This window comes from Medicago sativa, chromosome 4, assembly GCF_051527215.1.
Source record: "Medicago sativa cultivar Bolivia chromosome 4, Bolivia_mono, whole genome shotgun sequence".
Classification (NCBI taxonomy): domain Eukaryota; kingdom Viridiplantae; phylum Streptophyta; class Magnoliopsida; order Fabales; family Fabaceae; genus Medicago; species Medicago sativa.
In genome coordinates, this window is record NC_140752.1 from 9,993,358 (window position 1) to 10,009,641 (window position 16,284).

A 16,284-nucleotide genomic window follows, 5' to 3' on the forward strand; every position below is an offset into this window, starting at 1 on the left:
CTTTCTTCCTTCAATCATTTCAACTAAAAACCAATTTTCTCAAAACAGAGCAAAACGGAGAAGAAGGTGGCAGGTTGAACTCCGGTGAGTTAATATTCACTCCGATTTCAAGAAATTTGTGCATATTTCAGCCTTTTTTCCTCTCTTAACCTCAAATCCGAACTTAAACATCAAAGCACATCACAAACATTGTGAATCTCTAAGATTAAACGCAAGAACAAGGTGAAATTACCTCCTAGATACTTGTTTCAGTTCTGATCGGTTTGAATTTGAGTTCCAAGAACGGTTGCGTTTGCTTGATTCACGATCTCTTTCCTTCTCTTGCGGTTCCGTTCTTCCTTCCTCTTTCCTTGCTTCAAATTCAGTTCTGGCTTTTGCTTCGTGTTTGAATGTTTGTGTGGTAAAGGAAAACGAAAATGGATGTGTTGGTGATGATGATGATTGTGATTGTGGCTGAGAGTTTGTGATGGATTATGATGATGATGATTGTTGTTAGTTGAAGGTGATGATGAAGGTTTGGTTATGGAGGATTCAAGGTTGTTGTGGTGGTTTTGTGGTGGTTAGAGGTGGTGAATGAGTTTGTTATGGTTGAAGATGAGTTAGTTAGGGTGGTGGAGTGGTGGAGAAAAAGTGGTTATGGTGGTGGTGATGAGTCTCACGTGAGAGAAAAAGAGAGGGAGAAGAGAAATTAATTTTTTATGATTTTTGTGTATTTTGTGAAAAATGTGATAATGATTGAATTGAATCCTTGACCTTGACTTGGACTTATTTATAGATGACATGGTAAGCTTTGGGCCAATTGGAGTGGGACATGTGGCACTGGACTCTAACAAACTTTTGTGGACTAATAGCATTTGGACACGTGGCACTTGGATTTAACACACCTAAAAGGGATTAAAATGCAAATAACAAAAGTACAAGGACAAAATATGAAAATTAAAACTAAAATTGAATTGAAAAAGTAAATTGAAAATTAACGTAAAGCGACACGATTAAAAATAACAAAGCAGATTAAAATGAATCAGAAATATTATGCGAAATGACCAAAACGCCCCTAGGGACTAAAATGACTCGAAACGACTCAAATGCAATTTTTAAAATGATTTCTTAACAAGGGATTAAAGCAAGAGTTCATACAAGCGAATTAAAAGACTCAGAGACAATTTTTAGAATTTAAACAGGGTTTTAACACATGAAAAGACTAAAATGCCCCTAGGGGCCAACTGACTCAAAATGACTTCAAATGCAATTTTTGAAATGGATTCTGACATAGAATTGAAATGAAGACTTATTCACACTATTTGAAAAGACTCAAACAAATTTTTAAAGATTGAAAGAGATTTTATCATGGGAAATGACTAAAATGCCCCTAGGGGCTAAACTGACTAAAAATGACTCAACTGATATTTTTTGAAATGAATTTTGACATGAGATTGAAACAAGGACTTATACAAACCAATTTAAAAGACTCAAACAATTTTCAAGGACTAAAATGAGTTGAATGCAGGAAATGACTAAAATACCCTTTTATGTGAATTTTGCAAGTAATATTGAAATAAAATGCAGAGAAAGATGTAATTGATCAGAGACAAATCAAATGAAAGATACAAGAAAAGAGGAATTGAGTTAGTATTTTTAGGTCCAAAATTAGGGTATAACAACCCTCGCTTGCCCAAGAATCAGCGGACATTGCTCCTTTATCCTTTCCTAAGTTTCTCGCCTCGGTCAAACCTGGCATGAGAAAAACATGGAGAGAATCACTATCGCCTCCTCCGAAACTAAGAGTTTCGATCAAAAGGAAAAATTCTAGAAGGTATGGGAACACTTCAAACAGTGAAAAAGCCTACGCTACGGCTAACCCTAAACCTAGAAGCATAAGCATGTCGCCTATGTTTTTCTAAAACACTAAATAGAAAACAGACAGCATATCTACAAAATCTTTTGATGCACGGTGGAAACCGCCACAACCAACGGCGGAAACCACCGAGTCAAACCTGCGTCTACCCTAGAAGCATGCATTCCTACAGTTTCTAAAAAGAACAGAAACTAAAAATGCAGAAGTAAAAGAAACAAGTCAACATAACTCTACCTGTGAAGAAGAAGAGATCCAAGTTACGATTGAAAGGCGGTAACTCGGAAAAACTTTGCTTTTGAAAACTGTGGAAAATCTCTAAGTCTTTGAGAAGTTTGAAACGCAGTGACTTTCCAAACAACAGTGGAACTATTTATACTCGTTTCACAAACCAACCAAAAGCCACAAAGTTTATCCAGTGCGTCCCTTCACCCTCGACTCTTCCTCTAAAGCATCGCTCTATGGTCCAGATTCAATCAACCCTTTTCATCCAAGGGTTCTGATCTTTCTCTACGGTTCTCCAAACGTCAGGATTCAATCAACGGTGATGATGACACCTCAGGAGCTCAAACCGAGAACACGCTGGAAACTGTAGGTACTCAAGTGCTACTAATAGCTTTCACACGTGTCACTCAGAAACCAAAGGTCATGTCTCCTCAACCTCTCACTCGAGACGTTGGCATTAATTATGGAATGACATCCGACCAAACTTCCTGGCAAGGGAATCTTTCCATCCGATCTCCTAAGACCGGACACATACATGCCGGACTCCGCCACACTTTCAGGCGAACTTACTTCGTTAGAGGGAGAGCTAAACACTTCGAGATAGGCAAGCCTATTCGACCCATACTCTCGACGCTCTCATCTACCTTGCAAACGATCCTCCAAGTCAGGGCAGACATGGGTCCGGCGAATGAGATCCATCTCATCCTCGAGCAAGGGGATACATACAAACTGAACTTCCTTCAAGGCCGGCTTCAAACGAGCAAGACGCCCACACTTAAGTCATCACTCTTCATCAAGAACAACGACTTGGGGGGTTACTGTTCTGGACCGGCCAAAAGGATTATTGGCCCATTAGCTTAGGCCCAATACCTTCCAAAGCCCAAATTCCACGTTTGGCATTATTGCTCTCAACTTACCCCCTCACCGCGAGGGGGGCGCACGAAGCAAACGAGACCAGTTCAAGTGAACTCCAACGTCTCTCTTGCACGTTCTGCACGTTCCCGCAATAAAATCTCTGGCGGTTACACTTCCTACGATTTCGTAACCGCCAGAGCCAGGTGTGCCTCTTCAAACGGCTCTATAGCTCTCCACCTCTATAAATAGGGGACTCAATGCAGTCCCCAAGGTAGAATTCTCTTCTTCCTCTAAACCATCACTCTCTGATCTCTACTGACTTGAGCGTCGGAGTGCCTGCAGGTACACACCCCCCATCCGCTCCAAGAAGCATTCTGACGTATTCCACCACCGTCACAACCACCGCATTCAAAGCACTGGCAGTCTCCTTCTGATCAGGTACGATCAACTTTAGAGCCTAAATTGACAAATTGGACTATTTATTATATTTATATAATGTAGGGAATAAATTGGAGAGTGAATAGTTGTTTAGGGACTATTTTGAAGATTTATCAATGGATTATGGAATAAGAAAAAGTGGATCAGAAACATGATTCATCGACTATTTATTTTTCAATCAAGACATTTCGATCAATCGATTATGTTCCTCATAAGCATGTAATAACATTCTCATTATGGTCAAAACTAGGTATAGATAGGGGTGTTCGCGGTGCGGTTTGGTTCGGTTTTGAGCAAAAAAGTCATCCAAACCGCGAGATAAAAAAGCATGCGGTTTGGTTTGGTTCGGTTGATTTTTAAAATGTCATCCAAACCAAACCAAACCAATGCGGTTTGGATTGGTTCGGTTTGTGCGGTTTATCGCGAGATAAAAAAATATTACATTAACTCTAATATTGCCAACTTGTTACAAAATAAACATATGACATTTTATTTTGATGTTTATATGATAAAATTAGATAAAACTTATATCAAAATAGGTAAAATTAAGAAGAAACATAAGCATGAAACAAATTATTGGGAAGTAAAGAAAACAAATTCATCACGGGAAATGAATTGAAAGAGATGGAAAGGAATTATAATCGAACCTGATGGTGCAACGATGGAAAAATCGAATCAAAAGAGATTATTCTTGAGCTATGTAATTGGGCTAGTACATATTTAAGTAATATTCATTATTCTTGCGGTTTGGTTTGGTTTGGTTCGGTTGCTGAGATGCAAACCGCAAACCGAACCAAACCGCGCGGTTCAGTGCAAAAGTCATCCGAATTCATCCGAACCAAGTGCGGTTTTTTGCGGTTTTGGTTTGGATTGGTTTGGTTTGCGGTTTTTCTATTGGGTTGGTTCGGTTTTGAACACCCCTAGGCTTCAATGCAAGCACCCATTTGCAAAACCAATGTTTTAAACACATAACAAGACATCAAACCGACAAGACCTATGTGTCATGGTTTAACTACTTTAAACTGCTCAAATCAAAACGAAATCACAGATGAACCCCTCAAATAACCAAATTGTAGACAATCCATGTTCACAGTTCAACCAATTTGACCGTTCGGTTTATAAAACATTTGATAAACCGTGTTTTTAAAAAAGTGGCACAGAAGCACCTTGTTTGATGACACTATCTTTCAGATTTCATGGCTTGGAGAAATGATCAAGGTGAATCAAACATGGACAAAAAGGATCCTCCTTGTAAGATGGATATGTTGCAGTCATGGAGCTACAAAATGTGATTATTTTTATGAATTCACATGTTTCAATGTAACTTAAAAGAAAACATATACATATATTTAGCCTATGATGGCAGGAGGATTAGTCCTTTATGCATACATGTAATCAAAAGCAAGCCATTGATCTTGCTTTGCGATTGTCCTTTCACCTTCTATCTTGTGTAGTATCTCCAACATCTTATTCTTTTCCTCCTCCATGAATGAAACTTATATTGAAGTTGTTCTGGATAATTTCTTCCACCAGCAACCTAGGAAGAAAATAAATGCCAAAATGTATGTTAGGAAATTCAGTCATATATTAGTCCTCTGTCCAATTGAGACAATTATGCACTGATGCAAAGCGGGGCAAAACGCCTTTCTTTGACAGTACATCAAAATTTTCACTCAGTAAGGTTTGGAGAAATATTGGAAGTACATCAAAAACACCGCCACATTCCAGTTCCGAACACACATCAATATTGGAATATGGTCTCATGTATTCATCAAAAACACAGCCACATTCCTTCATTAGTATCATATAATGAACATAATTCAAATAATGTACTGTCCTTTCAAATCGAGGACTGTTTCATACTTCAGTTTTGTTCATATAATTAAGGCTAGCAAGAGGCAGAATGTTTGTCGACTCGTTAACGATAGCCGATAGATAATCATTTTAAAACACAGTCAACCAAATATTCACACAATCTATTAATATGTGAACAACATATATAAATTTACATAAATTCAAACCAATGAAGAGGAACTTACTTTCAACGGATTGAAATTAAGCTTTCAACATAACCCGTGGCCAATTCCCAACATAAATAATTGTTACTTTCATTATCAATAATAGTTTTATGCACGGTAACTCCAGTTCGCTTCACTCTATGATCCCTCCAATTATAGATAATTGCTTCTCTTTCGTTACTACTATACAATATGAGTGTATCACCATCCTTAGAAAGAAACAACGGCAAGAATTGAAGATAATACTTCAGAGTATAGCTACTAAAGTCATAATCTAATTGAAGATCATGATAACTTATTTTGAGGAATTGGGTCCAAGACTCTTCCACCCCAAATTTTTTCATCTGCCAAATAATAAAATCAGTATCCTTGTAAGAAGAATAAGAAAAACAAAGGCAATCCCCCAACACACAAAGATCAGGCTCTGCAGGCGGTACCTTATCAAAACCTCGAGGCAACAAATATTGATTGTATGTCTCAGTTCCCAGATCAAGCGAAACAATAACAAACTGCTGAATTGTAAAATCCTGCACTTGAAGCCAACTATATTCGATGTTACTGTGAACAGCCAACCAATTAAAAGTCCCGTTTAAAAACACACCATCACAGCCATAATTCTCTAGTTTAAAAAGGCTCACTCGAAGAGGAACAACCGGAAAACTTTCAATATTTCTCCAAACATTATCACCAAAACTGAAAACTCTCACCTCGCTGGTCAATTGATCATGAATGTAACATGACGCAACTACTTTATAAATGCCAGTTGAATTATCACAACCAAACGTGAATCGGAAATATTCATGTTTCACGCTAAAGTAACGAAAATACCCTAATTCTTCGGAAATTGTCCTAGTGGCTGGGTTCCATAAACGGAGCCAGTACTCTTGATATGCATCAGTATGAGACTCACCAGCCAAACATATCAATCCATTGCAGGAACCAACAAGAAGAGAACATCCTTTGTCTTTTAAACAATAGTAAGGATCAACAGAAAGGGTAAACGACGGTTTATGTAGTAAATGACATATAGGGTATGGAACGATGCTGTAATCTTCGTCGTATTCATCATCACTACCATTAGGGGACGCTCCGGTGATACGTTTGATGTGATTCGCAAATAGTGTCAAGTGCGGATTTCGTGTTGTTGATTTCTTGAGGTGCAATTTCACGAAGGAAGGATCCGAAATGAGAGTGTTCCAATATTTACTTACACATTTGAATCGAATTAGAGATTTTACGGGAAGTAACGAAAGGACTTCTACTAGGAGCTCGTTAGGGAAGAAGAACATGGATGACGGAGTTGGAGACATCATTTAAAGTTGTTGTAGCAATGCTTTAAAGTAATATATCATAAAAGTTATATGATCTTGAGTTATAAGCAAGTTTTGACAGGATCCATATTTTATGCTGACTTTGAGAAATTCTCTCAGTGGCAATTCTATTTTTAAAAATTGTTTTAAAGATGAAAACAAAATAAAATTTGACGATTCTATTATTTATAGGCCGTTAAAAAAAGGGCATACTAATTAATCGAATTTGTCTAGGTGAACTACCTTAGCAAATAATATATCTAGGTATGGTTAGAAAACCTAGTATTAATAGCGAGGTATAACCTACAACCGATTAAAATTAAATTGATCAAAAGTTGAAAAGCATAAAAAACAAGATATATCAAGTAAACATAGTTTGAATTGCATTAAGAAAATGACTCATGGATCATGTGTTTCCACATACACCGTAAAGTTTCCTCGTTCAATCATAATCTATAAGAGTTTAGTTACACATGATAATGATAACAAACAATATAATTCAAAAGATAAGAGAAAGATACATTCGCAGTGGTGTAGATCTTCCACTTTGTTTCCAAGCCTTCAATAATGTCACCTTAGGGTTAATGGATCACACCTTACACCTCAGAGCCGTCAAAATTTGGATCCCTAGCTTCTAGGTGAAACTAGCGCTATATAGAAAAGTTGCAGGTCGTGCATGGATCCATATGCCTCACGTGTGTCATTAAATAATGTGATGTCATCCTATGTTTGGTCTTTTACATGCCTCGCACATGGTGTTGTCTGCCTCGCGCATGTTGACATAAGCTCAGGATAATTTCACCTTCCATGCGCCTCGTGCATGGCCTTGTGTGCCTAACACATAGGGAAAAGTGAAATCCTCTTTGTGGTTCTCAATTCTTCAGTTCCTAAATATTGCAACCTTTTATGTGTCTTGTAACAAGTATAAATACCTTTGTAACTTCTACCAAGAGTCATCTAATTGGATCAATCTGTCAAAAAATACCAAAAAGACCATGACCCCTACAAAGTCGTCTGGTTAGAGAAGTAAAATGACTTACAAAGACTATTTTCTATACAAGACTGACTTTTCCTGAAAAACCATGAGTAACTCACTCTAAAATCCTCTAAAAACTAAGAATAAAGTAGCAAGAAAACTCGATAAACCCCTTTAATACATGACATGATGAGGACTCATCAACATCCCGATTGAAAAGACTTAGATATTTTTACCCCAGTCCCCCCATTTGATTTTGGCGTACAACCATCCTTGTACTTTGCCCAACAATATTTTTTCTTCTCTCCTGCCACACCAAAAATATATGTTGCATCCTTTCCATTTTACTCAACACACAATTTTGGCATTTTGAGAAAATACGGGATAACACCCAATATGACATTAATTAGCACCACCATACCCCCAAGACACTTAGCATCCAGTTTACCGTTTCCAACATTGAACTCCAAGTTGAAGGGGATGTATTGGATTAGGATTCTAAGGGATTTTAAAAGACTTTTTAATTATGAAAAAGTCTTGTGGTATTCAATCAAGACTCTTTGCAATTTAAAAAAAGTCTTGTGGTATTCAATCAAGATTCTTTGTCATTTCATAAAAGTCTTGAGGTATTCAATCAAGACTTTTCATCACTTAAAAAAAGTCTCATGGTATTCAAAATCATTCAAATTTCAAAGGATTGTTTAATAAATTAGATTTTGATGGATTTTGTGAGATTGTCTAGTGAAATTCTAACAAAAAAAAGTTTTTCATGAAGACATAAGATTTCTTGGGATTGTTTTTGTTTAAAAGTTTTTACTATCTCTTTCTTATCCCTTCTTCCTTCTCTCTTCTCCCTTCCCTCTCTCCTCTCTCTCTCTCTCTCTCTCCCTTCTCTCTTCGTCTCTCTCTCTTCTCCCTTCTGTCTCTCTCTCTCCCCTCTCTTTTCTCCCCTCTCTCTCTCTCCCCTCTCCTCTCTCTCTCTCTCCCTTCTCTCTCTCTCTCTCTCCCCTCTCCCCTCTCTCTCTCTCTCTCCTCCCTCTATCTCCTCTATTTTCTCCCTTCTCTCCTTCCTCTCTTCCCCCTCTCTCTATCTCTCATAAAAATAAAATAAAAAATAAGAGCATGTATTCAAAATATTATGATAGAGAGTGTGTTGTAATCATTTCTTTTCAATGAGTCCTTAAAATTCATAAAATCTTTTGAAATCTTATAAATCCATAAAATCCTTTAAAATCTTATGATGTAAATCCATTGAAATCCAATTTGAAAATCCTGATTGTCTTTTAAAATCATGAAAGTCATTAAAATCCTACAAAATCTTTTAAAATCTTTGAGACTTTTTTAAGCAAAAATTGTCCTTCAAAATCCTAATCCAATACACCCCCCTAAATTTACTTGCACCGGTAAGACAAGGTAGATAAAAGGGAGATTGCCATTTTGATTCCAAACATCCTACTTTTTGTAAAATTTACCTTTAAATCAAATATTAATTTAAACCATCTAAGGATCGCCTTCATAGACAATGAATAAAGTATTTTGGGAGACAATAACCTCAGAATAACCTATCCGGAATCCTTTAAAATAACGTAACTCCATTGCATTCCTCACTAAAGATCATAACCCCTCTCCCAACAAACTTGAAAACACACAAGCTCTCATCCAACCTCTCCCTTTGTCATCAAAACCAAACCTCCTAAACATATTGTTGTGAATTCGTTGACAAATCACACCAATAAAATACTTGATGTGTGGAGCAAAAATAATCAAACAACCAATATCAACGTGGGAACAATTATAAACACAAGCAAAAGTAAAAAAAAAAAAACGAGAGAAAGAAACACGAAATTTGTTTACCTAGTTCGGTACAATACTGACCTAGTTTGGGGGAGAGAGCAGCCCTCCGTTAGGGTTGCAAGAATAAGTCTTCAAACCTAATTCTACCCAAAGTCCCAATCTCTTCCCGTGACCAAGGTGAATCAACCACAACCCTAGTGTCTCCGGCTTAGAGAAATATCTCTACAACCCTAGTTTGTTGTTTGTTTCTAAACCCTTGTTTTCAACCCCCTCTACTCTCAAAGTTTACTCTGATACAAGGTCTATATTTATAGTAAAAGTATCCCTCAACCACTAACAAGCGAACATTGCGCCGCCTGAAGATTGAAGACTGAAGATGAATGCATGGTTGTTCTTTGGATTTAGTTGTCATGTATTATGTCATTTTGTTTTGTAACTTATTTTGGTGTGTTTTTTGTTTTACCATGGGATATAGTAACTCCCATTGATGTCGTATTTAGCGTCTTCGCCACTTATGTTTTCATGTATTCCGTCTTATGTATGTCTTTGTTTCCTATCCGTTTGCTTTTCTGTGCACTCCCTTATGGTTTGCAATGATTGTTAATTAAATTTGGATGGGGTTTTTGTTTGTTAGTCTACATTGATTACTCATACTTCCATTTCACCATGCCTATATTTTTTCAATTACTGTTGTGCCACTCTTTCCTTCATTATATGTAAGATATGTCATTATAAATGATGCATCGAAAAAAAAAATAGAGATTTTAGTTTAAATGAGTCTAACATATACCACATGGATTAGCCTGACCACTTCTCTGTGTGGATGAAGTATAGAAGTTCAGATCATAAGATTGGATATGAAATACTTAGGTTGCCATGGTTACATTATCTCAGGTATAGTTTTTTATGTCAAGAAACCATCATGAAGCGATTACTTGGGCAAGTAGTTTACTTTGTTCTAATTTACATCCAAAATACACATCAGTAGTACATTTGGCTCCCATTATCCAAGTCCCGTTTGTTTTGGATTTTTTTCATAAATACAACGCTAAAAAAAAGTATATGGTAAAAAAAAACAGAAAGATAAACATAAAGTATTATTATTACTCTAAACACAAATGTGTGTGTATATTTGCGAGGTCGAAGATAGGAAATAAAAATATTTGGTATCATTAAATGACAATGTGAATAAAAATATTTGTGAGGTTATGATGATTAAACAATATTGAAATTAAATATATAAGTGATAAAATGACTATAATATTCCTTTGAAAAAGGATAATAAAATTAAATGGAATCCTTTTAAAAAAAATTAAATGGAACGGTTCAAAAAAAATTAAATGGAAGAAAAAAATATTGAAATATAATATTAAAAAATAAATGAAAAGGTTCCCAACGTGAGTTGAAGAGAGATGTTTGTGAAATAAACTGTCGTAGTTTTTTGAAGTAGCATTCAACAACTTTTTGCCAATATTTTTTTCTTAAAAAAGTCATTTTTTTTAATTTTTAAAGGTTTGTTTAGGACTTAAAAAAAATCATTTTATCAAAAAAAAATATTTTGACCCTAAAATAAAAAGCCATTAAAATTAGAGCCCGTTTGTTATAGCTTTTTTAAGAAAAAAATCACTTTTTTTAAACAAATAATCACTTTTAAGAGTTTTGCATCCGTTTGTTACAGATTTTTAAAAAAAACAGAATCTGAAAAAAAATCTAAAAACAGCTTCAAATGAGAAGCTGTTCAGAGCAGCTTCTCAAAAAATAGATTTTTTTAGAGGAGAGAGAAAATATGATTTAAAAGATTGAACTAATTTTGTAAAAAAAAACCCCTTTTATATAGTTGTATCCAAACAAACTAGATTATTTGTTTAAAAAAAGTGATTTTTGTTACGGTAAACAAACACAAAATAGATTCTGATTTTTCACAAAATCTCTAAAATATAATCTCTAAATTATTTTATGTCAAAATCACTTTTATTTTAATCCGTAACAAACGGGCCCTTAGTTTTTCTTAAAATCTATTTTTTTTCCAGAAACAAGGAGGTAACGTGTATACATGTTAAAGCTCATTTTCTTTCAAAAAATATAGATTTTGATGGGTAGTATACAAACAAAAATAACTTCAAATTTTTTTAAAAATCTCTAAAAATTAATCTCTAGATTCTTTTAACGCAAAATCTATTTTTTTTAAAGCTAAAACAAACGCCCTCCTAATTTGATTCCATTCTCTAACTCTCACCGTCCATCTTGATTTAGGCCGGTAAATAAAGATCTAGAAATATTCAAAAGTATTTCTATAATTTTGAGTGTAGAAATCCACCTCATCAAATTTGCTGTGAGTTCTTTTGGATGTCATGATTACATCATCCCCACATGGCAGATCCCTAGGTCAAGTATAAGCTTTTTTGTCAAGAAACCATCGTGTGGTGATTACTTCGGCAAGTAGTTTGGATTGTCTTAATCCCTATGCAAGATAAGTCATAAATTGGGCTCACCTCTATGCTCCAACACACATCAACAATGCTTTCGTTTCATCTAGCTCTCATTCTCTGGTTCCATCCCATTCTCCAAGTCTAACCTTCCCTAAATTTGCATTTGCTTGCTTTTCACATTTACGAAGTTTGCATTTTTCCCTTAGTTTGCTAAAGTGTGAAAAATACAACTATTTCTTTAAAAAATGTAGTTATTTTCCTTAATTTACTCATTTTTCGTGTATAACAGAGTATTTCTCTTAATTTTCCCTTGGAGCAATTTTTTTTACAAGATACGTTATTCAACCCGTGCGAGGCACGAGTTTCGCACGGGTTTGTAACTAGTTCAGATTATAAAAAGCGTCTGGGGATTATTGGGTTGTCTTAATAACAAATCACAAACAATTCAAGCCTATATTTTTATCTTATGTTAGATCCATTTTGTAAAGTCAAGATTCTCTATTATATTTTCATGTTTCCTTTCAGAATACATGAATGTATTTCAATAACAACCAAATTTATTCTCATGGTTGATTGTCATTAAAACCCTTTAAGTGCGAAACTTATGGCTTCAAGACTTCTCAAAACTATTCATTTGGGGTGTTCCCATCAAGTGTTGTGTTGTCTCGTCTAATCACATTAGTTTCAATATCAAACTTCATCTTTCGATCCATCATTTGATATTTGAGATGATGAAATGAGAGTTATTGAACTTCACCTTTCAGTCCATCGTTCGCGTATGATTTTTATACTCCCTCCGTTTCAAAATGAGTGTCGCTTTAGGCTTTGGCACACAGATTAAGAAATGGAATGAAATAATCATTGGATACAACGCTTTTACTAAACTGTCCTTACTTTATTAGAAAAAGACATACTTAAAGTTGCATTGAAAATTGTGTGAGAGAAAAGTTTGAGAGGGTAAAGTTGGAAGAAAAAAAATTAAAGTTGTATTGGAAATGTAAAACGACATTCATTTTGAAACAAATTTTTTTGGCTAAAGTGACACTCATTTTGAAACGGAGGGAGTAATAAACTAGCATCATTATAGACACTAACACGCTCATCTTTCCGCCTTTCTTGCACGTTTAACAGTGTTTATTTTATCATATTTGGTTATAAATATTTTGTAATTATCATTGATTAATATTGGCAGCACAAAATCAATACCATCCCTTTACGAGTCTGTTTGTTACGAATCAAAATAAAAGTGATTTTGACATTGAATAATTTAAAAATTATTTATTATAGATTTTATAAAAAAAATCAGAATCTATTTTGCGTTCTATACCGTGATAAAAATCATTTTTTTAAAATAATTTATGGTGTTTGAATACAATTATACTCCTTATTAAAGAGATTTTTTTTGTTACAAAAATAGTTTAAACTTTTAACCCTTATTTTCTCTCTCCTCTAAAAAAATATATTTTTTGAGAAGGTACTCTTAACAGCTTCTCATTTGAAGATGTTTTTATATTTTGTTTAGATTCTGATTTATTTAAAAAGTTATACCAAACGGATCCAATATTATTAAAAGTGATTATTTTTTTAGAAAAAGTGATTTTTTTTCTTAAAAAAGCTATAACAAACGGGTTGTATGGGCCAGTTTGTTGCGGATTAAGAAAAAAGTGATTTTGACATAAAATAGTTTAGAGGTTATTTTTTGAGATTTTATGAAAAATCAAAGTTTATTTTGTGTTTGTTTATCGTAGTAAAAATTACCTTTTTAAAAAATAATTTAGTTTGTTTGGATACAAATATATAAAAGAGTTTTTTTGGATTGGATATTTTAAAAGAGCCATCGAAGCTGAACCGCGAACACAAGTGTTCTTGGATGATTTCTTCCACTAGATGCAAATATAGTATTTATTACTCTTTTTTCAAATATACCCCTTATTAATACTACCAATTTGTCTTGGTATATGAAAAGTTAACATTAAATATATATTTAATTAAAGGTAATCTAGTAATAATCACACATTTGAGACAATTTTATTACTCCGTAACTTTTCTTAATACCCGTGATTTTTGTAAACTACTCCTATTAAACGGGACGAAGGGAATATCTAATATACATGTATATAAATTCGCAAAATCTTTCTTAAGATTCAAATATAATAACCAAGTTTTAAAGATAGAAATAGAAGTAGAACCACTAAGTTTAATCAACATATTGAGTGTATTTGGAAACCAATCACCTAAACTCATTCCAAAGTTTCATCATCTAAAACCAAAAGTATCAAGAGAGACACAATTCACAAATGTAAGCTCGACAAATGCACTCATTATTTGTAACAAAGTTTTTAAGGTAAATGAATATAATGAATGTGGATAAATAAAAAATCTGTCAAAGTTTTTAAGGTAAATGAATATACATGGATAACCCAGTTTTAAAGATAGAAATAGAACCACTCAATTTAATCAATATATTGAGTGTATTTGGAAATCAATCACTTCAACTCATTCCAGAGTTTCATCACCTAAAACCAAAAGTATCTAGAGAGACACAATTCACAAATGTAAGCTCAACTCAACCAGACAAATGCACTCATTATTTGTAACTAAGTTTTAAGGTCTCGAGCCCCAACTCTAGTATGACCCTGAGCCCCAGGTTGATGAGGAGGGATCACATCATGATGAGGCTGAGGATGCTCAAAATCAACTTTTCATACTAGTCACCGGTGGTCACACCAAAATTATTAAGAGAGAATCCCTTTGCGGTAGTGATAATTACAGTATCATTCCATACCCTATACCTCGTTTACTCGATAACCCTTTGTTTACCCTTTTTGCTGATCCTCACTCTCTATTGAATGAAAAAGATTGCTCTCCTATAGCTGGTTCCTGCAATGGGTTGATCTGTTTGACTGGTTATCGTTTCATTTATGGTTCCGCTGATGCTGAATGTTATGAGTACTGGCTCCGTTTGTGGAACCCAGCCACTAGGAATATATATCCAAAAATTGGTTGTTTTCGTGATCATCGTTGTTTCGTCTTCAATTTTGGTTGTCAAAATTCCACTGGCACTTTTAAAGTGGTTGCATCACGTTAGATTTGTGATCATTTGACAAGTGACATGAGAATTCTCAGTTTAGGTGATAATGATTGGAGAAATATTGAAAGTTTCCCAGTTATTCCTCTTAATTTGAATTATGAAGGATTTAAGGATATTGATGCCTTTCTTAATGGCATTCTTAACTGGTTGGCTATACACAATGACATCCCGATCACTTGGTATCCATATCGGGTGGTGGAAATTATTACCGTTGAGCAGATTGTTATTGTGTCACTTGATTTGGGGACAGAGACATACAATCAGTATAAGTTGCCTCAAGGTTTTTATGAGGTGCCGCCTGCATTGCCAGATCTTGGTGTGTTGGGGGACTGTCTTTGTTTTTCTTATTCTTACAAGGAAACCGATTTTATTATATGGCAGATGAAGGAATTTGGGGTTGAAGAGTCTTGGACTCAATTTCTTAAAATTATTTAGAAGTTTTAGATGTTATACTCAGCTGAGTTGTGTAATGTACTATTAGCACAACTTGTGCTCATATTAATCAAATTTTCTTATACAAAAATGCACTCTAAAACATACACACACATCTATAAACTTGAACAAATTTATTATATCAACAGATCTATAGATAGATGAGAAAAGGAAAAACTGGTACTATTTTATTTCGTCAAACATTTATTAATTTCATTTGCCTCACCTTTGTTACAAATAATGAGTGTGTTGGAACAAAATGTGTTTAACAATGAACCTTAAAGAGTTTTGATGATAACAAGGTATTAAAAATTGTAAATTGGACTAGCTGATATTTGTTCAAGTGTACAGGACCATAGTTAAATTCTTTACATCATTAATTGGTACTGAAGAACAAATAAAGAGCAAAAGGAATCAACACAATTGAAGGTTAGGCGCTCCTGAAGGCAAAGTGCTCCAGAAGAGAAAAAGCGCTCCTGAAGTCAAGCTGCTCCTGAAGAGAGTAAAGTGCTCCTGAAGACTAAAGCGCTCCTGACGGAATAGTGCTCCTGAAGATTAGTGCTCCTGAAGACTAAAGTGCTCCTGAAGACTAGCACTCCATGTCATCATCAAAAGCTACAACATCAGAAGCTGCCTCATCAGAAGCCATTTCACCAAGAAGCTGAAGATCAACTGAATTTGTGAAATTCAAGGTTTCAAGAGTTGTTTCATGGATCGAAATTCATCTAAGGACAACAGAAGATTAGTGGAACTTTGCAACGGTCATTTCAAAGGTCTTTGAAGGCATGTGCTTGCAATTTGGACGAAAGCGTTGACATTGTACTATTGTACGAACTGTACAACCACCTTCTCCACTACTTTGTT

General features: G+C 34.8%; 1 protein-coding gene and 1 pseudogene across 1 annotated transcript; one reads left to right on the forward strand and one right to left on the reverse strand.

Moving 5' to 3' along the window:
* Nucleotides 1–4,585: 4,585 nt before the first annotated feature.
* LOC146926164 (F-box/kelch-repeat protein At3g23880-like) lies at nucleotides 4,586–6,698 on the reverse strand. The gene is made up of 2 exons (XM_085708075.1): nucleotides 5,410–6,698; nucleotides 4,586–4,907 (listed from the first exon to the last, which is right to left on the reverse strand). The coding sequence occupies exon 1, from the start codon at nucleotides 6,696–6,698 to the stop codon at nucleotides 5,412–5,414; it is 1,287 nt and encodes a 428-aa protein (XP_085564201.1). The 3' UTR covers nucleotides 4,586–4,907; nucleotides 5,410–5,411.
* A 7,610-nt stretch (nucleotides 6,699–14,308) lies between these two features.
* On the forward strand, nucleotides 14,309–15,423 carry LOC146926165 (F-box/kelch-repeat protein At3g23880-like; annotated as a pseudogene).
* The last annotated feature ends 861 nt before the right edge of the window (nucleotides 15,424–16,284 follow it).

Excerpts from the sequence above, each read along its gene's own strand:
- LOC146926164 (XM_085708075.1), bottom strand. The coding sequence starts at position 6,698 with ATGTCTCCAACTCCGTCATCCATGTTCTTCTTCCCTAACGAGCTCCTA.